Source organism: Melopsittacus undulatus, chromosome 1 (assembly GCF_012275295.1).
Source record: "Melopsittacus undulatus isolate bMelUnd1 chromosome 1, bMelUnd1.mat.Z, whole genome shotgun sequence".
NCBI lineage: Eukaryota > Metazoa > Chordata > Aves > Psittaciformes > Psittaculidae > Melopsittacus > Melopsittacus undulatus.
In genome coordinates this window covers 117,587,477-117,611,243 of record NC_047527.1, presented here as the reverse complement: position 1 = coordinate 117,611,243, position 23,767 = coordinate 117,587,477, and the positions used below count along the sequence as shown (strand labels likewise).

The following is a 23,767-nucleotide window of genomic DNA, read 5'->3' as shown; positions in this document are numbered from 1 at the left end:
AAAAGTTATCTGCAGAATGTTTTCATGCATAAGTTCCTTCATTTTATAGGATCTTTTAGTGCTCCACTTTATACAAAAAAAGTGGTATTAATGTTTAGAGTTAGGAATTATCTTTCCTAGATAAATTATGGGAATAATTAACTTCTCTGCCTTTTGACATTTGGAGGTATTTTACATATAAATCCTTACCAATACCTGCAGATACAATGATTCTTTAAATATTGCAGGCTATATAAGTTTTGGGAAAATCTCTGAGAGGAGGATGATTACAGGATTGAGCTGTGGTTAATTAACTAATAAAAGTGCTTTCCTTACTTGTGGAATTGTTAGAAGGACACTTTGCCCTGGTGAAGGAAACAGTCTGGGATTTCTTTACAAAAATGTTTTATAACTAACTGAATTCTCTCTTATTTTCACCTAACAAAATATTGTATGTAGTTTCCGAAGGCTATAGCTGTTTCCTTTTAAACCCCTGTTCTCTGGTTTGACACCAGGAAAGGCAGATGCAGTACATAACAATCAATGAATCTGCCACTGGTTTGCAAGGATTTTTGAAGGGCTGTTTTGTGTCAATGTCTATCACTAGGTTTTAATTTTCTTATGAAGCAAAAAATTTAACAGTCTTGAACATTGTGAAAGAAATAGAAAATAATTTTCATTTAAATATAGCCTGAAGATCAATCACAGGTTACTGGAAGAATAAGGAGATACTCAGTGAAACTCTTTGCTCAGGGCAAAAGGAAAGTCAGGCTGTTTGCACTCTATCAGTCTGTCACTGGTCATATTAGAAATAAGTTACTGTATATGTGATTCTAAGGATGGGTGAATTGGAGTTCTTCAGATCCTCAGAGGAAACTGCTGTGTGAATACAGAGAATGCCCTTTTCTAGCTTACTTTATGTTATGTATAGTAAATAGAATGTGCTGTCACTGAATATACAGTGGAATTAAGTTTCTCAACCTCCAGAATTCATGGTGGGTCTTAAAAAATATATGTTGAAAGTATTTGGTGATTATCAAGTGCAAATTATTCTATACAGAAAATGTAAATCTTAGCTTTGTTGTGACTTTGCAGTGATAAACCTGTATGTGCTAAATTCATAGTTACTTTATGACACACATCAGTACATGTTGTGTTCAGCAGAGGTACTGCAACCTGAGGTAAAATGTATCTAGATAAATAAAGAAGATATTTTTTTAAACTTTATGATGTTTTAAAGAAACAATTTTATTACTGGGTTTCAAAATAACTTCATATTATTGAAAGAGTAGTTTTTTAAATATTTGTTTAATATTTCAGGGTTACTGCAGCAAAGAATGCATCAAAACCAGTTGTTACCAGAGGCATGAAAATGTCTTTTAGTCCTTCAGTCTAATCTAAGCATAAAAACTTGGGAAAGGCTGGTGGAAAAAAAAACAACTAAAGAGTTCTTGAATATGAACCATTGGAATCTTGCTTCTATCCATTCAGCAGGACTTTCAGTCTGTGAACACCCTCTGGGCACCCTGCTTTTCTCTTGGCATTGCTTGATGGGCATGATCACTGTCTTCTCCCAGTTGCAGAGGTGCAACTTTACAGAGAGATTGCTCAGAGTCTTGGCCAAACAGAAAAACAGAAGAGCAAGGAAAAACTAATACCAATGACCTTTTAAAATCATAGGTCCCATCAGCAGGTTTGTAAGTCTTTGTTGGAAAGGTTTTTCAAGAAGCACTGAACAAATAGCAGCTTCACTGAAGAGAACTGAATCTTGTCTTTGGTCAACAACTGCTTTTTATTTTGCAAAGCAAGGAACCAAATCTTAGATACCCAGAACACTACATCTGCACTTCTGGTCCCTCTGTACACTCAGAATCTGATACTTACTGCAAAGCCAGACTCATTTTTCTCAGTGGCAAGAATTTCACCCAGTATCTTGTATTTTCTTGACTTCAAGCCAGGACCAAACCCTCTGATGTCCCTGAAGAAAGAGGTGGTGTCAGGGAGAAACCCAGAGGCTCTCAAGCCCTCATCTATTTGACCCTGTGGGTAAAGGCTGACTGCAGCTCTGTGTTTTGTTTTGCCCATATGAAAATACCAGCTACCTTTTCAAGGGCTTTTTGGGATTCTGGCTGCCTGGATACTCAGACAGAAGAAACTATTATCTGTATAAAGAAATATTTCCATTTTAATTCTAACTTGAACATAATTATGATGAGATGTTTTGTTTCAATAAAGAAAATCCTTTCTTCCTGAGCAGGTGTACTGAAGAAGGCTGGTATCTGTTTGCAGACAGCTCAAATGGAGAATTTGGTGACACAGCTGACATTGCTACCCCAGTCATCTCCCTTACCGGACCCAAATGCAAAATTATATTCTGGAACCACATGAATGGTTCAACAATAGGCTCTCTGGAGGTATGGAGATGATCTTTGTTTTGGGTTGTTTTTACTGACTGAAATTGCTGTGCGAAAATTCATGCCTTGTCATTTAATTTCATTAAAGCCTAGTCTGCTAGTAAATGAAAATGAGCAATTACTGGAAGTCCACTGTTCTCAAGATGTTATGATCTGAGTGAAGCATTAGGTCAAGTAAGCCAAGGAAAATCTAACTTTTAGCAATCAAAAATAATGACCTTTATAGGCATACTGTGGCTGGAACATCTATACAAGTATAAACCTTGTACTGCACTCTTTGAAAAGCATCAGTAGATATTTGGACATTAAGGTCTTGACTGAATTTGGGAGCATAAAAAAAAGTTGCTTTATTAAAATTTGCTGTCATTTTTTTTGTTGAAACAGCTTATTCCTCAGAAAGTTTAACATATACTTCTCAGAGATTAGTTGCATTATTGTAAGTAGCATTGAACTATTACTAGGACATAACAGTAACAAACCTGCTTACCCATATGCTTTTCTTCTCTCTAGTTAAAAGCAGTTCTGTAAAGAAAATGTAAATTGTTTAGAGGCTTGTAGATTGAATGAGCCACTGAAAAATGAATTGATAAAGGAGCAACATTGTTCTCAACATTTTTTGCCACACATCCGAGTCCTTGTAATGGGTTTTCCCATGAATGTTACACTATAACTTACAGTGTCAGAATTGGATTGAAAAAATACTCCAGATAAGTTACCCAGTCACCTGTGCACTCAATATCAAATTGGGTGTGGCCAGTGCACACAGATTTGGTTGTATGAATAAATTCTCTCTAGTTCAGTTACTCTGAATAACATAAGAAAAAGCTGGCAGAATTAAGCTTTTCCAAAGATGAAATTAAAATGTTTGTTAACATTAGAACTGAAGTCAGATGTGCTGTTCCTCACTCCATGCATGTGACTTGCCAGATGTTAAGGGAAGTGTGTTCTGTGTTTACCTGAATTATTATTAAACAATTTTTAAAGTACCGCTGAATTTTTCCCACATAAGTAAAGATCTTGCAAGGCTGCTTGGCAGGTGGACCAATTTTAATTTATCAGAATTAGTGGGAAAATCATAGTATAATGCTGGTTGGCCCTCAGGTTTAAGCCTCGAGACAGATCAATTTGCTTTGAGACTTCTTTGCATTTACTCTGGTGTTCAGGGCTTCTTCACAGTGTGAGAACCCCTATTAGTTGGAATAAGGTCAACAGAGTGTTTTGTAGAACAGCAGATTCCATGGAGCCGCATCTAGCATTACTACCACAAAAGGCAAGCATTATATAGTGGTGTTTTTTTTCAGTTTCAACAGCTACAATTTCTATTTACTCCTTAATTGATTTCCCCTGCCATAAGTTAATTGATTTTAAGATGTACCAAAGGAAAATAACAAAAACTTTATATTTTAAGTGTTGTCAATAATTACCTGGTTTCAATTGCTTAATTATGCAATGAATAATGAATGTAGGAATAACTCAGAATATAAAATTGTGTAAGTTATTTCTCATTATTTTCTTCAAAAGGTTCTAAGTATTACATGAATATGACCCTTTCCTGTGCTTAAAACCACTAACGGCCTTTTATCTATCTCTTATCCTAAGACTACTGCATTTTTCTTTACTTCACATTGAATTCTTGAATTTTAGACTGCATCTCTGCTGTCAAATGTCATGGAATCACCGAATTGGTTGGGTTGGAAGGGACCTTAAAGATCACCTAGTTTCAACCCCCCTGCCATGGGCAGGGACAACCTTGTATTAGACCAGGTTGCACAAAGCCATCTGCCCTGGCCTTGAATACTGCCAGGGATGAGGGAGACACAGCTCCTCTGGGCAACTTTTTCTGGTGTCTCACCACCCTCACAGTGAAGAATTTCTTCCTGATATCTAATCTAAATCTATTCTCTGTCAGTTTAAAGCCACTCTCCCATTGCCTTATTCATATAGGACATTCTGAAGACTTAACCTGTTGTTAGCATTAGTGTCTGTTTTCCTGTTTTTCCATGACATTCTTAAACATTTAAAGATATTAAATGCAAACATTAAAGCTAAAACTTTATTGCACAAACTTGGATTTAATATCTGTTGGAATCATTTTTGCCTGTTTTCTGCCCTCTGATTTGGCAAGGGTAGCTCTATCAAAGTACTAGATGTGCTTTTTCAATGACTTGCAAAGTAATGGAAATGCATAAGGGTTCAAAATGCAGTAAGGTACAGGGAAGCCTTGGATCTTAGTAGCACACAAATTTATGGCCATATTTAACTGTATAATTAAATTATTACTTTTGGCATGATGTGACAAAAAACTAAATTTCTGATGGACTTGTGTTTATAATTTAGAAGGTAATTCACAGTGTGCAAGAAAATGTGCTTGTTTCTATACAGTCACACATGTCTGTATTCATATAAATAAATAGTTTGTAGATAAGAGAAACCTCTTCTTATTTGGCACCATTTACTCTCTCATATAATCCTTTTCTTGTCTCAATTTTTTTTTCCCTTAAAATTCAGGTCTTCTGTGGGCAGTTCTTGACTATAAAGTCAGATGTCACTCAGTTTTCTATTCTATGTAATATATTACACCTGTTTCTTCTGTTTCCCTGGAATGAAAGCTCTTCAGTGTGAGGATCTGCTCTTTGCTTGGCAGAATTTACCTGTTATGCAACATCAAAGACACTCACAGGACTGCATAAATTTTCCAAAATTCTGTTGATTTCTTTTTCATTGAGATGAAAAATGCCAGGACTGCCCTAGGAAGATTACACAGGGTAGCAATAAATCCTTGAGAGCAGAAATGGTTCAGGCAGCTGGTGAACTGATGCTTAGCTATGTGAATACTGGCTGGAGACACAGCTTGGCACACTTCATCAAACACCCAGATTGTTGTTATTGTCAGCTCAGTTGAATTTGGATGCCCAAGAGGTTGGAGCAAAGCATGTTTAGGACTTTATGCTCATGTTGAAAAGTGGCAGTTTTCTCCAGTTAAATGAGTATTTATAGGGGTGAGGGTTTTTACAAGTCTTCCATTGCTCAAACAGATTTAATCTGGTATTTAGAAGGAAAAAAAAAATTATTTGTAAAAGAAAAGACTTTTCATAGAAATCAGGACAATAAAATCTATCCCATAATGGAGCAACCTAGAGGAAGTAATATATTTTTTCAGTAACTCTTGTTGTTAATACTGTTTCCATGTTTTACAAATGGATCCTTACTATTAATGAGTAACTTTTATCTGTGGCTAACCACTTCTGATAAATTAATAGGTTAAGTTAGTCCAGGTAAGGCTCTGGACTGAGTATGCTTATGAGGAGTTCATAAAATCTTAAAATATTTTTTTTCTTGGAATACTCTGGCACTGGTAAATCCCTTTGGATATTAAAAAAAGGTTCTTCACTGAGAGGGTGATCAATTACTGGAACAGTAATTGTCAGAGTTCAAGGAGCATCTGGATGATACTCTTAGTCATATTATTTAGGTGATCCTGTGAGTATCAGGGAGTTGGACTTGATCCCTTCCAAGTCCAGGTGTTCTATGGTATTTAATGGTGGTACAGGATATTCTCAGACTCTTGTATACAATGAATGGACCTGAAGTGTGCTGGTAATGGGAGGACTTTTTGCGACCTAAAATTATTTCCTTTTTAGGTACTCTGCAAAACTAGTAACAGGACTTCTAAACTGTGGGCTCAAAGTGGCAGCCAAGGTCCTCAGTGGAACAGAGCGGAAGTGTTCTTAGGAATTCGTTCTAATTTTCAGGTGTGTATTCTTATGTTATGTGATTCCTAAACAACTGCCTTTAAGTACTTTTATACTTTCTTCACCTCTTGTTTCCTTTTTTTTTTTTTGTCCCATGCACATATTCTCTTTCTGAATAGCAAAACTCATCTTTTTGGCCATCTGATTGGTTATCTGAGCTGGACACAAGTTTTTAGAGATTTTTTTACTCCCCTTCAATCTCAGACTGAAATAGAATTTTAAGACAGATAATCCCTTTTATCCTTGAATCCAGTTTAGGTTAATCTATTCCACTTCATTTTTCTTAGTGTATAGTAGCATTACATCTGGTTTTTGGAAAAAGAGTCTTGAGCATGATGTTTGCTTGGAAACGTGAGCTGCTGCCTAAGCCTCTTAGAGATGCTTAGTCATGGATATGCCACACTTAGCGGTATCCTTACAGCTGAAAATGGAAACAGCCAGGAACATATTTAAAACTATGTCACATTCCATGATACTTCTGTCTTGGATGACTTTTATGAAACTTTAACATTTTTTTTCACATTCATGGGAATAACTAATGAGTGACAACTGATGGGTGACTCAGACTAGTCTTTTTCATGCTTCCTTTGCAGGAGTATGTGGAACCCTTGTTATTAATTCAGGACGAGTGGGTACTAGTATCTCTTTCTGTTGCTCATTTTCTTTTCCTGTCTTATTTTTTATTTTTGTACTTGGTCAATGTTAGAAGATGGACATTCAGCAACTTATAGTGACAGACATGTACAAGCGGTAGTATAAGCTTTCATAGGACTGTACTTTGACAGTAAAAAGTGACCATTTTCCAAGATTTGTAAGGACTGCCACTGTTTCTGTTCTATTAATCATTGCATATGTAAGCTTTTAAGTCTCTATAGCATCTTACTGTAATAACTCTGTAATTTTTATTAGATTGTTTTCAGAGCAAATCGTGGTGTCAGTTACATGGGAGATGTGGCAGTGGATGATATTACCTTTGAAGATTGTTCCCCTTTGCTCATCACAGGCAGACTTTGCACATCAGAGGAATTCACATGTGCCAACAAGTACTGCATCCCAAAGGATAATCTGTGTGATTTTGTAAATGACTGTGCAGATAACTCAGATGAGAGCCCTGATATTTGTAGTAAGTGTGGTATTTTTTATTATAATTATCATAAATAAATGAATTTTTATTACTTGAATACCTTTTGCAGCTCATCAGCTAAGAGAACAAACAAGTAAATAATAATTGAATTCTATTCCTTGGCTTTTAAGGACTTTACATTATTATTATTTACTTTTAAATCATAAAATAGAAGCTGAAAAGCTGTTAGTGAATTTCTTACGACAACTCAGAAGGCATCTCTCTTTAAAAGCAGAATTGAAATCTGTTTTCCATATGAAAAGAATGTATTAAGGCTGAAAAAATATTTCAAGCATAATACCTTTGGGATATGAGGGACCTACCTCCTTTGATATTTCAATGATTGTCAGGTCTTGTAGCAAATAATTTTAATCTAAATACTGTACAGTTTTGATTTTACGAAAGATATCAAGAAACAGCATCTGTAGGATTGGATTCAAAGAATGAACCCATATCAAATATGTTCTCTTGAGAAATGGATCACAATATATAGTATTAACTCTTTTTCCTACACAATCTTGAGAAATGCTCACACAATCAAAACCACATTGTTTGGTATTGTATGAACAATTGCCTCATTTTTATTGAGATTATTGTACAGTTTATTACATTCTCGGTGAACAAAATTATATGAAGAAAATTTATGTATCCTATGGAGTTAAGGTACACAGCAAAGGTGGGCTGTGTTTTACAAACTATTTTCAGACTAGTAAACTTCTCAGTGATTTCCAAACCAGGAATAGCATTTCACTAAGCTATATGGTGACTGGTTTAGATCTTCTGCAAATAAAATTAAGGAGTGTATCAGGTTGGGATTACTCTGTAGAAAAATACTGCCATATCTTGGCTTCTATTTTCTGAAATATTTAGAAATTGTTTACCCATGACCTTTTGTGTTTTCTGGGTTGTATTCATATCTCCTGTGAAACACCTTTAGCCCATACAAACTGAAGCATTAGGGGCAAGATGGTTCAAACAGGGTGATGGGATTTAGTTTTGCAGGCACATGAAGTATTTGATTTTGATTGCCTGCTAGAAAAGAGGTGAACTGAAACAGTCTCACAAAGAAAATTCCTTCCTGTAAAGTGCTTTTTCTATTGCTATTTATAAGTTTAAAAAAGATAAAAAGTAATAAAAAAAAACTGACTGCATTTTAACAGAAAGTTTTACAATGAGGTATTATATAGCCTTAAGAGCACAGGATGACTGGGATGAAACTTCTACATCAACATGGATTTTGCCTCAGATAAAAAAATTTTTTCATTTCATAATGTGTACTTGAGCTGTAAAATGCTTAGTGATCAATTATGACTTTCTTTGTAAGATCTGGGAGAGCTTTCTTTGACAACATTTTCAGTAACAATATGAGGAATTACACTGTTTTACTTTTTTCTTTCCCGTTTTATTTTTCCAGTTTTAAAATAACTGTGCTGCTTTAAATTTCCACTATGTGCCAGTTTCTTTCCTTGGTTCTTCCTCTGTCATATATTTAATAAACTAAAAATATATAATACAGCACTTGCTGAAAATATACCTAACAAGGAAATGCTTGTTCTGTTTTCCCAGCTTTATCATGAAGCAGGCTGCCTTCAAAGAGGATGTAGTGATAGGAAAAGCATATTTCCACTCTTTGTGGAGTTCTTTTTCATTCTTTGCAGCTATCAGAGAAGTTTCCTCACTGCTGAACCATAGAGCAGTATCTTGAAAACCTCAAACTAGGAAGCCTGGCAAAAGGTTTAGTAGCGAAAAGCATGGTAGATTAAAGGACAGGAAACAAAAAAGGGCAGCTTTCCCCAGACACAGTGACTGTATTTAAAAAAAAACTTGAAAACTGTGCAGCTTCCAAACATCTGTAAAGTAGCTTTTAGCAGTAGACCTTCTTGGATAACTTGCTTTAACTGTCAATGTAGCTTGATATGTGCATGAAGACTTCACCGTACCTTAGTTAATGATTTTTTTCTGCACCATGTTGAAAGAAGCTAGACCCTAATCTATTATATTCCCAAAACTCCAGAATGTACACAGGACTGTACCACACAACAATACTCTCCAAGTCTAATTAGCAGTGTCTAGACAAAGCCAGTTCTACTGAGATATAAACCATGCCTCATAAATCTGTTAAATTACTATCAAGAGATCTGTGCCTTGGTTTTGTTTACTTTGTTGATGGCTTTTTTTAGCTAGTTGCATGATGTCAGTGCCATAAAATAAGTGAAATACACATGTTAACAGATATATTGGTTTGTCAAGTGCTCAGAAATTATCTCATTAGATACTGAGTGATCCACTCTCAGAGTTTTCTTTAACAATAATGTTGCTAACACTACTTTCTTACTACAAGTATATGAAAACAAAATAACCCACAACAGTGCTGGAGAGGCATTGGGTGATAGCACTCCTTCAGCTTTGTTCAAAAACTGTCAGGGTTTACTTTATGCTGCTTGAAGTCATCAGAGTATAAGAGGAAGGTCCCTGAGGCAGCTCTGGTTGGGATTGAGTTGGGCATGCCTCCCTGAAGTACAAATGGTATTTTATGAGATCTAGTAAATTAAATTTTGTGAAAAAAAGGCTATGGGGGCAGTAGCATTATTCCAACCTGAAGTATGGCTTAATGCCAGTGCAGATGGCTCTACTTTTTAGACATCTGGTTTTCTCTAAGCTTGGTTAATGTTTGGTTTAGGTCATAAGTGTGCTTCTGAAGCAAATGTCTCAGTTATCCCTATTTATTACAATTTAGCTTGTATTGTAGAGTGTGGTCAAGCATATGAACTAGGATTTTTTCATTAGAAAATAAAAGACGAGCTCCAGGAGGGTATCAAATGGATTTTAAATGTTAGTGTTCTTTCAGCCTGCAGGACCAGCCTATAGCACTTCAGTCCTTACACCTTCACTGTACTCCCTAAATGAATTCTGGTTTTCAACATCAAGTGTATTGCTCTACATATCTGCACTTATAGCTCTGTACTTGTTCATCTAGGCACAGTTGTTGGAAATGACTTAAAATAGTTTAAATTTTGTTTGATTTAGTTACTTAGTTTATTATAAAGATCCATTAGACTTTTGGGATCAATATGCCTACTGATAACTGTTTTTCTTGAATTAATAAACTTTCATAAAGTAGACTAATTCACCAGCCACTTCTCACTGCTCCAAAGACAAAAGCATTATCTTTGCTTTTGTTCTTCACTAAGAGTTCATAGTTCTTCACAGAAGTGTCTACTACCTAAGATTAAATACTCAAGTGCACAGTCATCTGTTGTAACTTGAGCTTCTAAGCTGTCTGCCTGAGTTCATAGAATCATAGAACAGTTAGGTTTGGAAAGGACCTTAAGATCATCTAGTTCCAACCCCTTTGCCATGGGCAGGGACACTTCACGCTAAGCTATATCACACAAGGCTTTGTCTAACCTGGCCTTGAACACTGCCAGGGATGGAGCATTCACCACCTCCCTGGGCAACCCTTTCCGGTACCTTGCCACCCTTACTGTAAAGAACTTCCTCCTTATATCCAAACTAAACTTTCCCTGTTTAAGCTTGAACCCATTACCCCTTGTCCTATCACTACAGTCCCTAATGAAGACTCCCTCCCCATCATCCTTAGAGCTCCCCTTCAGATACTGGAAGGCTGCTATGAGGTCTCCACGCAGCCTTCTCTTCCTCAGGCTGAATAGCCCCAACTTTCTCAGCCTGTCTTCATATGGGAGGTGCTCCAGTCCCCTGATCATCCTCATGGCCCTCCTCTGGACTTGTTCCAACAGTCCCATGTCCTTTTTATGTTGAGGACACCAGAACTGCACACAATAGTCCAAGTGAGGTCTCACGAGTGCAGAGTAGTGGGGCAGGATTATCTCCTTCGACCTGCTGGTCATGCTTCTTTTGATGCAGGCCAGGATAGAGTTGGCTTTCTGGGCTGTGAGTGCCCACTGAAGCCTGCTCATGTTAAGTTTCTTATCAAACAACACCCTCAAGCCCTTCTCCATAGGACTGCTCTGAATCTGTTCTCTGCCCAACCTGTAGCTGTGCCCGGGATTGCTCTGACCCAGGTGTAGAACCTTGCTCTTGGCACCATTCAACTTCAGAAGGTTGGCATCAGCCCACCTCACAAGCGTGTCAAGGTCCCTCTGGATGGCATTCCTTCTCTCCAGTGTATCAACCAAACAACACAGCTTGGTGTCATTGGCAAACTTGCTGAGGGTGCCCTCAATCCCACTGTCCATGTCACTGATAAAGATGTTGAACAAGACCAGTCTCAATACCAGTCTCTGAGGGACACCACTTGTAACTGGTCTCCAGCTGGACATTGAGCCATTGACTACAACTCTTTGCATATGGTGATAAGTTCTCTTTTTAATCAGTGGAGTAACTCACTGATGGAAGTACATGTAATTTAAAATGGGTCATTTGAGTTAGATTAAATTATCCTATAGTTATGAGTATTTTTCTTTGTTGACTATAGAGATCCTACAAGGGCATATAAGTTCAGATAGGTAACACACAATATATAACACTACCTGGGATGTTCAGTGCTTGTGCCTTAAGGTCTTGATTCTTGAAAACCTTCCTTTAAAATAAAATGCTCGGTTGCATGCATGAATTTTATTAACTTGAGATGTAACTTGTAAGAAATGGAAGTTTTTTTTTAACAGGGATCAAGTAATATTAAGTAATTAAATGATCATATGGCAAAAGTTGAGTGACAAATTTTATGGGAAGTTACATTCAGCTGAGGTCAACTATAATCTGTGTTTTACATAAATGATAAAGATATTTACCACATAAGATTTGGGTATTTTTATTCTTATTTCAGATGGCATTGTATTTGCAGACAAGGGTAAAAGACAGTGAAGCTATTTTTGCTAACCAGTTGCTATTTTTAAGCAAAAGCTTCTAGCTTCTTTTTTTACACTTATAACCTCCATAAAGAAAAATACAAGGAAGAAATCCTGCATCTGATTTCAGCCTGAAATTTTAGGTGTAGTCTGTCCGAATTGCTTTGATGCATGGGTAGACTGCATGGATTTTTGGCTTCATAACTGAGTTTTCTGACCAGCTGCTAGTTAAATAAAAGCTTCTTTTAATTGGCTGAACTTTATCAGACTTTATCAGAAGTGGTTCTGTTAACATTTTACAATTTTTGTAATTCCTTATGTTATCAGACCAAATGATCCGTATGGTTTCCAAATTTTATCTTCAAAGCACTTTCCTTTCCAGCAATAGTATAATAAATAGTAAGAATATTCAGGGCACAGTCAGAAGTCTTGAAGGCTCTGCTGAAATTCCAGTTTATTTCAACAAGTTTAGTCTTACTTGGTAATCATTAGAATGAATTCATAAATGCATTGAGGAAATAAATATAAACAACTTCTGGAGTGGGGCAATTGACTAAACCTTAATTTATATGGACAATTGACTCACCGTGATGGCTGTTTTGACATTCAAAATTGGAAAATCAGTAAAGGGCATGCACATGATATCATATAAAAATCAACTCAAATTATGGTAGCTTTCTCTTTGTCTAGGCATTAAATACAATCGTTTATGTTTGTATATTGGTTAAGAAAATACATGTGTGAGCTCTTCTGGAAACCTGCAAAAGTAAACTATGGGTGTGATTCAGGTCAAAGTTAGCACTCCTACAGTTATATTTTAACTGTATGTGTCTTTATGATACTCAATAAAATAATTTGAAAGGGTTTCTGTTCCCTAAATACATAACAAAATTTGTTATCATTTTCACATGACCTTAATCTACCCCTACAAAAAGAAGCTAGTTTTCTGCAGATTTCTTGGATGTCCTGTGGAAAGCACCAATTGACCACTGCTTATTAGACCCTAAAGAGACATTCAGCTTGATCTAAAATAGATCGTTCTATTTGGTTACTTTTATACCAAGAACTCTGACCATAGTAACGAGAACCTGATACCTCACATATACGCAGTTTTCCTGTATCTATTATTAGGTATATATAAAATTATATACCTAATGTGTCTGTGATATTATCTAATAGGTATATTATATTTATTATTATATCCTAGAAGATTATAAATGTTCTGTTTAATAAGATACATGCATTTGTTTTTTTATATTGAAGCTTTCTTTTTTATGGATTTGAGTACAAGGTTGTAATATATGTACCTAATTAGCTTCTTGAAAACAAATCTCTGTTCATATGTGTGCAAATGTCTTTCAGGTACATCTATTGGGCATTGCAATTTTGAGTTTGATCTTTGTGGATGGAAGCAAGATGAAAGTGATGATTTTGACTGGAACCTCAGAACTAGCAGTACTACAAAAATGGGCACTGAACCAGCTACTGATCATACATTACAAGAGCCATCTGGTCATTATATTTTTATAAAGAGTTCATTTTTTCGGCTTTCAGGACAGAAAGCTAGAATTTCTAGTCCTGTCTTAAGCAGAAGGAATAAAAACTGCAAGGTATGTGGGCGTGTGGTACTAGCAGAAATGCAGTATTTGAGTTTTATTTTTGACCAAGATAATACTCCTAAAATGAACAAAGATGATCCTTGAAATATTTCCTGAGACAAAAACAAGCATTTCACAGAAGAGTCAGGGCCTGATCATATCTTCTTGAAATCATAAGAAAACATGTATTCTGTTGCAGAAGAATGATTTCTGCAAGTAAATAAGTACTCTGACAGATTCAGATGAAGTTGATAGTGAATGTGGTGTCTGATTTAGAATATGTCCTATGAAACACACATCCTAACTGATCAGGTGATCCTTAAAACTACTTTATACCATTCTGTGAATGATTAAATATGAAAGAAAGGGTGAAAAAATGCAGAGTGGTCAAAGTTGCATATCAGCCTAGAATCTAGAATAAAGAGGTTAGGCTTATACTTTGTTAATTATTTTGCTATTAACACAAGATGATCTGCCTAACTTGGCAACATGAATGTTGTTTGGCTATCTACATTTACTCAGTTAAACAAGCTCAAAAGCTTTCTAATGATCTGGCCCTAAAGTAGTCACTTTACTATCCAGCGTTAGAGCATCTCCACTACTGATGTCACACTTGGAATTCTTATTCCATCTATTGATTGGAGATACTGTTCTAGTAACTTGCCAGAGAGATGATATCACCATCTTACATTTATAGAAGATGTAAAATTTTTTTACTTTCTGCCTATAAAGTAAAATATGTAATTATTTTAAATTATACTTTTTGTCCTCAGAGGTCTTATTTTGCAAGTTCACTTTTATGCATCTATCAAATAGCTAGCTCAAATGGATAATCAACTGGATAAACTTAATGCTTAAAATGAAATCTGGACATAGCTTTTTGTTGGGTTTTTTTGTTTGTTTTTATACATAGTATTATTGCTGTAAGATGTATCTAGAAATTATGAAATAGCACAGAAGACCAGTATTGTAACACCAATATCTAAAATTATTTGGTGTAATTGAGATTTGTTTGGTGTATTTCAAATAAATGTGAAATCTAGAAAGTAATGTTGGGGGCAGGAGAATGGGAGGGAAATGAGTTCAGTGATTGTAAATGGCAAACATACAAAATTCAGGGTGATAGTTTTGAAAAGAACTGTAGCCAGTCAGGAGCAATGTGGTGGGCAGCTCTTAAAATATCTGCTGAAAAATTAATGACAGTCAGAAAATCAAACAAAATTCAGCAGTAGAAAAAATAAATAGAGATTAATCCTTAAAAGGTAAAAACTGTTATATAGTTTAAAGATATACACATATACTGGATAGACAAACCCCACTTAATGAAGGATTTTGAGAGAAGCAGAGTAGTTGCAGGACAGGAAACAGGGAGGTGAATAGAACTATTTCCATACAAGAAACTGACATAAAAACTGTATTTGAGTACTTCACTGCACAGAAGACATACTGAAAGTAAACACAATAAAACTTTCAAAAGAATTGTAACACAAAGCCCTTGGTGGCTTTACTGAAAACAAACAAAAAAACCCTGTGAAAATCTATGAAACCCTACAGCATCAGATAACATAAAGGGACAGGACTTTTACATTTACATGGGTATAATAATATTTGCCATTATGTTTTTATAGCAATAATAAATAAGGGTTTTCATTGTTTAATGCTTTTGCTATGCATTAGACTAGGAAGAAATTTGAGCTATAGACACCTCCTTGCATATTATAGCATGAATTGCCTTCTTTCAAGGACCTACATCATCCTTGGATATATTCTGATCTTTGTCAGAAACAGGATATTGAACTAGATTGAGTATCAATTTGATTAAATGCAACTATTCCTTTGTTGCTTTCAAACTGAAAATAACTGAGATACTTACTGTTGGCTACTCTTCACAGTGTTTTTTAAGTTGTACTTGACCCTACTTTATATTTCATACTTTGTTTCACCTAAATAAACCACTGTTTCTGACCCAAGGTCCTCTTATGTCTTATTTTAGCTGTTATTTTCGTTTCTGTAGTCCGTGCAGAGGTTTTGCTCCCATATTAGATGAGAGAAGATTATTTTCTATTTAGACACTCTATAATCTAGCACAAATACATTTATAACCAGAAAAGTGTTCCGTAAACTGAGCAACCTGATCTAGTGGAAAGTCTCCCTGCCAATGGCAGGGGGGTTGGAATGAGATGATTTTTAAGGTCCCTTCAAATCCAAACCATTCTGTGATCCTATGATATTGTAAACAACACTATTCTGTTCCTGTTTCCTTATGAAATATTTTCATTCTTTTCCACTTATATGCAAGGGTTATTCAAAGGGATGAAATATCATCTGTCATAGTATTGTAATGCTGGCTTCAAAGCCTGGCTTACTTCAAAAGTTGTCACTAGTAAGTCTCGCATGTGTCTCAATGAAATAGTTTTTGAATCCATCAAATTAAGGGCTATTTTGAATGCTACTAATGTCACTCAATTTAATTAGAGTGAACACAACAGCAGAATGTGTCTGTAGTCATCTATTCTGTACTTGATGCTATTCCTGCTTACAGATACTCTTCTATTACCATATGTATGGAGCTCACATTGGATCACTGATTGTCTACCAGAGGACTGTGGCAGAACATGAAAAAATTCTCCTTAATCTTACTGGAAACCAGGGTAATTTCTGGCAGAGCAAGGCATTGATCCTGGCTGGAGATAGAGATGAAGATTTCCAAGTTGTCTTTGAAGGGACAGCTGGAACAGGTCCCAAAGATGGCATAGCACTTGATGACCTCACATTTTCCAGGGAGTGCTTGCTATCCCAGGAGTTTTTACCAGCAGAGCCCACGGCATTGCCTCCAACAGGTATGTTCCTGCTATTGGTAAACTGTCTGTAAGTCTGTAAAGAATGAATAGAAGCATTGCTTTCATTCCTTTGTCTCTCCAGAAGAGAAATAGAATACATGTCTTGCTAAAGAAATGTTGAAATTAATATGCTTCTAAAAAGCTTTCTGAAATTCTAGTAAAAATATTTTATGAAGTAATTGTTTGAGTACTAAGTCAGAACTTGTGCATCTGCAAGACTTCCTGTCCAGCCATGTATAATTAGATAATATCTTGTTTAATTCAGTGGGATTTGTTTATTAATATTTGTAAAATATGGTTACTGTAAAAGAAAGAACTGAGTGGCACAGAGCCAGTGTAGATTGCAATAAAGCCAGCAGGCTTTAATGTTTTTTGGCAAATAGGAATTCCCACTGATATAGCTTAGGCATCTTCTTCTCATATGGTGTGGTGCCAGTATTGGTGCAAATATTTGCACTATTCTCACTTACTGCATAAGGGAAATAAGACTCAGAAAACTTTTGCCAAAACCAATAAAGTCTGATGGGGTTGGATCCTAATAACCTTAAGGCAAGAGCTGCTCCTGAAAACACTGATGTTGCTCATTGCTAATACTGGGACAAAAATGATGAAAGAGAAACTTTGACAGAACAGCATAGATATCTTTCCTCTTTCCACATTTATCACCAGAGGTACTGAAACGTAAGCCCCCAAAGTGAAATTTAGGAGATGCATTTCATTCCTGGGCCTACTACAAATTTTATGCATGGCTGCAGCAAGTCATTTTATCCCACTGTATTTCTCATCAATAAAACAAAGTTAATATTTCCAATGTCAAGGACTGTTGGGAGAATGGATCATTAATTTATGTGAGCTGTTTTGTTTTGTTACTGCTGCCAAAGAGTAGTTTCCCTTTTAGGATATCATTAAGCACTGCTCAGGCACTGGGAAATAACACTGATGAGACTGCATCAAACCCAAGAAATTACTTTGTACTTTGTGCACAAGCAGGAAAGATATGGGCAAAATTTTCCAGATAGATCTCTTACAAGTTTCCAGTTACAGTACATAATATTGGCTTCCTACTTCTGTCAAAACAGTCATGGAAATTTATAGCAAATGAGATTGGTATTTTAAAGTTCAGCTTTATATGAATATTACCCCCCAAAAAACACTAGCTGAGATTTCCAGTTCTTTATTTTTGATGTTTTCAGAGTCTGGCAGGTGCAAGTCCCTGTGGTTATGTTTGGAATTTTAAAACTTTGGTCTTGATAGCAAAGGATGTTCCAAAATACTTTTATGAAGTATATAATGAAAAAGCTACTAAATTTCAGGAAAAAGCCACCAGAGACACCTTTCTTGGTGTAGTTAAGCTAAGATGTACTTTCTGAACTTTGTAGATCCACACCAATTTGAGATAATGGTCTAAATTCATTCTTACAGTGATGAATTTATAGTGACTCTTATAAAGAACCATCTTTTCTATATCAACAATTTTCACTTGTTCTAGATAAGAGGTTGGTGTTAGCCACTGTGTATTCCAACATGCAGTTTCTATTTACAGTGATATCTGTTCAGATTACTGCTTGAAACATGGGTTAAGAAAGCAGAATATGAAATTTATTTCTGCCTGCAGAACTGTTCTGAGCACTGACAAAATGCATGTTGGAGGCTGTGAAAAGTGCTCTGTGATGTAACTTTATCAACTAGAGACAGCTAGAATGACCATGATGATCAACTGCAAAAATCTGGACTCCTAAAATTTTCTGCTTATATGCATTTGTAGATTTGAGATTTGTAGATTTTGAGGTCTATTCTCATAACATAAAAATACAGAATATATACCGATGCATATTTTTTGACATGTTTTATATGGTTCCTCTATTATATTTGGACATGTTTCCTTTACCTGGAACTTGAAAGGAATGTTTTTTTCATTTTAGATACTCAAAATACCACAGTGAATAGTAACTATCATAATGTCTTCCTCCCCTTCTCTTCACCCGAATTAAGTTTGGTTAGTCAGTGTTGTTTTATTTACCCACAATTTGAAGAGCTTTGAAATTTTTATGAGATACGAGTCTCCAATTGGTATTCAGCAAACTGTATAAACCACATAAAAAGAGGAAAATGAAAATCTGACACAATTACTTTTTAAATTCTTTTTTTTTTTAACCAAAACAAAACCAAACCAAAAAAAAGAGAAAAAATAACAAAAAACTCTAAAAGAATTCATTGTAATGCACTCAGCAAGGGAGATACTTCTGAGTCTTATAAGCAATATCACTTTATCACAAAAGTATATACTGAAGCAGTCCGTGGTTGTTGTTTCTGCACATAAAGTGCTATGGCAATGGATGTAGTGTAAGGACTAAATAGAATAAGACCATTAAATGTTCCTGTCTATGACAGAGACTCATTGTTCAGAAGTATTGTTTCCTGACTCTATGTGAAGTCTTTGAAGATCTAACATTTTTTTTTCTGGACAAACTTGCAGTAATACTTAAGGGCTGAAAGCAAGCACTGGACAACTAGAAAAGAATAATTTGAAAGCATTGTAATTTTCTTTAGTCTGAAAGAATGTTGTAGATCCATCCTCATGATGCTGCTTAGCAACAATGATACTGACCTGGAAAAAACACTGAGAGACACTTAAAATGCTGTGAGGAAGGACCAATAAACAGTTTAGGTTGGTGTCTATCAACTCCTTACTTTATGAATAGCAATGTATGGAGTAACATTGGGGTTTGCTTATGTCCTGCAAAGGAATTGCATGAAGAAAGACAAAGACAGTTTTGTTCTAACAGTTTTGTTTATGTTTTTTGCTGTATCTCTGCAGCATGGCCAGATTCTCAAGTTGGACTCTGCCCTGTGTAAGGGGCTGCCTGTATCCACATCAATTCAGGAGTTTTATGATCCCTCCAAGAATGTTCACAGATTAAGATACTCACTGACTATGCCTACAAAATTTGAGAATATTGGCATGGGTCATATTTTATATGTATATTTTTTTTACAAAAGAGACTTCATGGATTTGGCAGTAACTTATGTGATCTCCAAATTTGCTTGTCCTCTATCACCTTCCCTCTCTTTCCTGAAGTGTTGTTACTGGCTATAAAAATGGATGATCCCTGCATCAGAGTTTCTAATCATGTCTCCATACCACTTATCTGGGAATACAACAAGGGCTGCCTAATCAGATTAGAAGGCTACAAGGGAGGAAAGTTATTCCCAGTGACAAAAGAACTGGTGGCTGTTGACTTCAGTTTTGTAGAGCAGACAGGTACTATTTCCAACATTCATTGAAGTGTTCCATGTGTCTTTAAGAACAGAGGAATATTTACAGATCACATCAAGGTCCGTTTCACTTATCCTGTCTCCAGGATAAGATGCTGAGCAAGAACCAAAAGAGGACAGGCATATATGTTGCTTCTGCCTAATGTTCCTAATATTTCCTTTTTAGGAGACCTTATGAACCAAATGTGGTTTTGCATATGTAGTAAACGTTAATCTGTTTGCCTTCTGTATACAGAGCCTAGTTTCACCGGGGATGCATTCAAAAGCCTAGCCTCCTCCTCATTTTTGGCAGCAGTTGTGTAGGTCTGACACTTGCTGAGAAAGCAATTCTGTTTTCAGAGTCTCCTATTTGATAATATCTTTTACTGAAAATGGTGATAAGCAGCAGACAAATCCACCTCTGCCATTTTGGTCTCTATGAGACTGTCCTTAAGCAGCATTACACACTGAAGGAGTTCCAACTTACTTCTTATATGGAAACTATTCCATATGCTTTCCTTTCTCTGACTACTGTAATCTTTTGGTATTATAAAGTCAGGTTTGTGTAGGGTATTTAGGAACTGAATGAACAGTGGAATACTATTGTAACAATTATTATTCTTCTCTTTGCTTTGTTTTGTGACAAATGATAAAGTCTTATTTGCTTTGCCCTTTTTTGAGCACTGGGTTGATACTTTCAGTACTCTGCTGTGTCACTTGGTAGTAGTGGTAGTGACTTGAGCTCCTCACTCATGTGAAGACAGATTGTATTAATCTGTGAAACTCAATTAACATTGCATTTCATTGCCAGTCACTCACAATGCAATTCATTTGCTTAACTGTGATTGTTTAGTTCCATTGCAGTCACGTAAGGTATCTGATACACCTGCCTGGGGCTGGCAGCTATGTTTCAGGATTATAGGAAAGTCATGCCTGTCCTACAGTACAGAGCGAAACACTGGTATCTTGAAACTACTATTAGTCTTACCTGCTGTGTCTGCTAGGTAAAGATACCTGATTGGGATCCCAATAGCAGTCATACAGTGCTACACCTGACCCCTAAATCCAAAGACACAAAATTAGTATTTGTGTGAGGAGATCCAGACCTACATCACTTCTTCCTCTAGTTTTTATTGCAGAGCATGACGTATGGTATAGGATGTCCCTTTGATTATCTGGGGTCAGCTATCATACCTGTGACACTTTCCAACATTTTGTGCTCCAGCCAGCTCACTGGTGGAACAGCATGAAAAGCAGAAAAGCCCTTGGTGTGCGCTGCTTGGCAATTACTGAAACTTCCCTACGGTATCAACATTCTTTTCATCTCAAATCCATACCAGATCATGATACAAGGTATTAGCCTCCAAGGGTGACTCCAGTAAGGCCTCAGGGCTTGCTACTTCTCCTATGTAGCATTGAGCACAACCTCTTGTCGGGACTTCCCTGGCCCATTCTGGCTGGGTTCTTTCTTTCACTGCTTTATTTCCAGCTCTCCCTGCATGCAACATCAGCACCAGGCAGACATGAAAGCACTTTTCATTTATTCCTGGAGAGGAAGCACAGCAGCTAAGCAAGTGTTGGAAGTCAGTAGTGTGCTTGTTATCACTATGGTGTTATGCTTTGGGAAATAGCCCACCGTACCAGACTTGTCTTCCTTCTTGAATGTTTGTGTGTGGTTGGTCCCAATGCTCATTTTTCATGTTCTCTTCAGGAGACAGGGACTGCTTGGCTTGTCTTCCTGCTGCTGCTTTTTGTAGCTCTGTGGTTTTCCTTTCCCAGACTGCAAGTGATGTTTTTTTCAAGCTAAGCTGAAGAATGCATTATCCTGCTCCTGGCTACACATGTGCCTTTCAGGAAAATGGTGGAAATACTGGGGAATATGTAGGTTGGTTTGGTAGCTGGACATAAAGTTAATAGTAGTCATGCATGCAGGTGACTTGAATTCAACTTCTCTATATATTGTCCAGATGCTATGAAGAGAGTTACCCTTATTGTCAGTAAATAAGACAAAATGTATAGCCTGGATTTTCATATTGTATTTTCTGATTCTATGAAGCTCTCTCCAGCTAAGTTCCAAGTCAGTATAATTACAAGACAGTGTAAACACTGTCAGAGCAGAGCCTGGATTGGGCCCATAACAGATTAAAATTCTAGAAACAGGACAGCAAAATGTGATTAATGTCATCTAAATTTCTTGGAGTTAAGGCACTGTGAGCACCTGTTTTGTGAAACTCTCACAAAACAGTTTAACATCTCTAAAACTTTCCTTAGCTCTTGGGTCTCCACAGGCTGGTTTCTGAGAAAGGTGTCACAGAGAAGACATCCAAGTAAGTATCATGTCAGAATAAATTAATTTTTGGTGCTGGTAGCTTGAAGTGAGTCTCTGAGCAGCATGTGACGTATTTATGTCTACATTCATAGTATGAACTGGTGATTCCTTTGGTAATGGGCAGCTGGGATACAAGAATAACTTTTCTAACCAAAGCAAACTGTTCCTAAAATTGCAAGAGGAATTCCTGATACTGTAGAAACAAGATCCCTATTAAGGAGTTTTGCTCTTTTTCTCCCTATTAGAAGAACTAAATAAGAAGACTTTTACCAGATCTAAGCTTTTTCAAAGCCATCTGTGATACTGGTATTATTAGCTCAGACCTTTCCCTATGTGTTAGATATTCCACACACAGAGCCTGCCTCTGCCTAGGTGAACTAAGAACGTGAAAGCTGTAACCTTACTTTGCATTTCAAGAATTGGCTAACAAATTACTCTTATTTGAGTGTAATTATCGCTTTTTTTGCACACATCTAAAAGCAGAGAAATAATGGTTCAGTACAGGGCATTCTTAGAAATATCTAATGTTTTTTCTATTAAATTAAATCTTGCAACAGCAAATGTGATCTGAAAAAAGAGTTATATTTCACACTACCTAGTCCTATTTTACCTTTAGTGCAGTACATCTTTGTCAGATACTTGAATTTTCTAGACATCCTGGAACAAAATTTGCATGTGTGGTTAAGACTGCAGGCATATGTGTGTGCTCTCTTCCCTCCCTTTCAAACCGTAGGAAGCAAGCTGAGCTTTAAGTGCTTTTTCAGCACAGACTCATCAATATTCCCTTTGTATTTTTCGTTCCTGGTTAAAGTGCTTACATTTTCAGGATGGGTATATATCAGACAAAGCAAAACATTTTTTATAAGATATTTGTAAATTTTATTTGAAAGCTCAGTTTATGTTTTGTACTTTATAGCAAGGAAGATTTGAGGCAATTCACTGCACAGCCTCATTTTCATTTTGTGTTTAATTTTGTTATACTTTTGAACTGAATATGCCTCTAAATGGAATGATACTGTAGCTTTCATAAGATACCTAAGTAACTATCACAGTATATGCCTGGATTGTCATTTAGTGGTAGGATAAACAAAGTTAATAAACAAGTGTAAAAAGACTGTTAACTGCCAAAATGTATAAAGAATTCCAGAGTGCAGAAAGACCATACTCAGTTTATGCTTGTAAGTCAGATCACCTCAGGTGCCTCACACAAGAAGAGATAGAAGAAATGGATGTGGTCTCTGGAAACTTCCAGCCATACAGAACACAAACAAATGCTATGTCAACAATAATCATGGAAGATGTCCTTATTTAAAAATGATGGAGGTTATTGGCTGAGGCTGCATGGTCTTCACTGAGCATAGGGAAAAACAAACTAGCTCTTCTAGTAAAGTGGAGAAGTAATATGTCAGTGAAATGGAGAAAGCAAAGATTAATTTCTCCATTTTCCTATTTTAGTAAATGTTTCTTTGTTTGAGAAGAGCCCTTAATATTTATGTGCTGCATTTTTTTAGGTTTCTGAGTGAAAAATACAGCTGGGGGAAGGGGAGAGATAAATAAAACCACCTTAATGTGCATAATGAATCTTTAGCTGAAGCAAATCTAAATTTTATCAGTCTTATCTAAGACTTGAAATATTTATGGGGGGATT

At 36.2% G+C, this 23,767-nt stretch overlaps 1 protein-coding gene across 1 annotated transcript in view; it reads left to right on the top strand.

Annotated features, from left to right (window-relative positions):
• The window catches only part of MALRD1 (MAM and LDL receptor class A domain containing 1), a 246,477-nt gene that overhangs the window by 90,540 nt on the left and 132,170 nt on the right, over positions 1-23,767 (top strand). Inside the window, exons 21-25 of the mRNA XM_031052491.2 lie at positions 2,237-2,393; positions 6,035-6,145; positions 7,055-7,268; positions 13,460-13,707; positions 16,238-16,535. Coding sequence (XP_030908351.2) covers positions 2,237-2,393; positions 6,035-6,145; positions 7,055-7,268; positions 13,460-13,707; positions 16,238-16,535 — 1,028 coding nt within the window. The remainder of the gene's footprint in view (positions 1-2,236; positions 2,394-6,034; positions 6,146-7,054; positions 7,269-13,459; positions 13,708-16,237; positions 16,536-23,767) is intronic.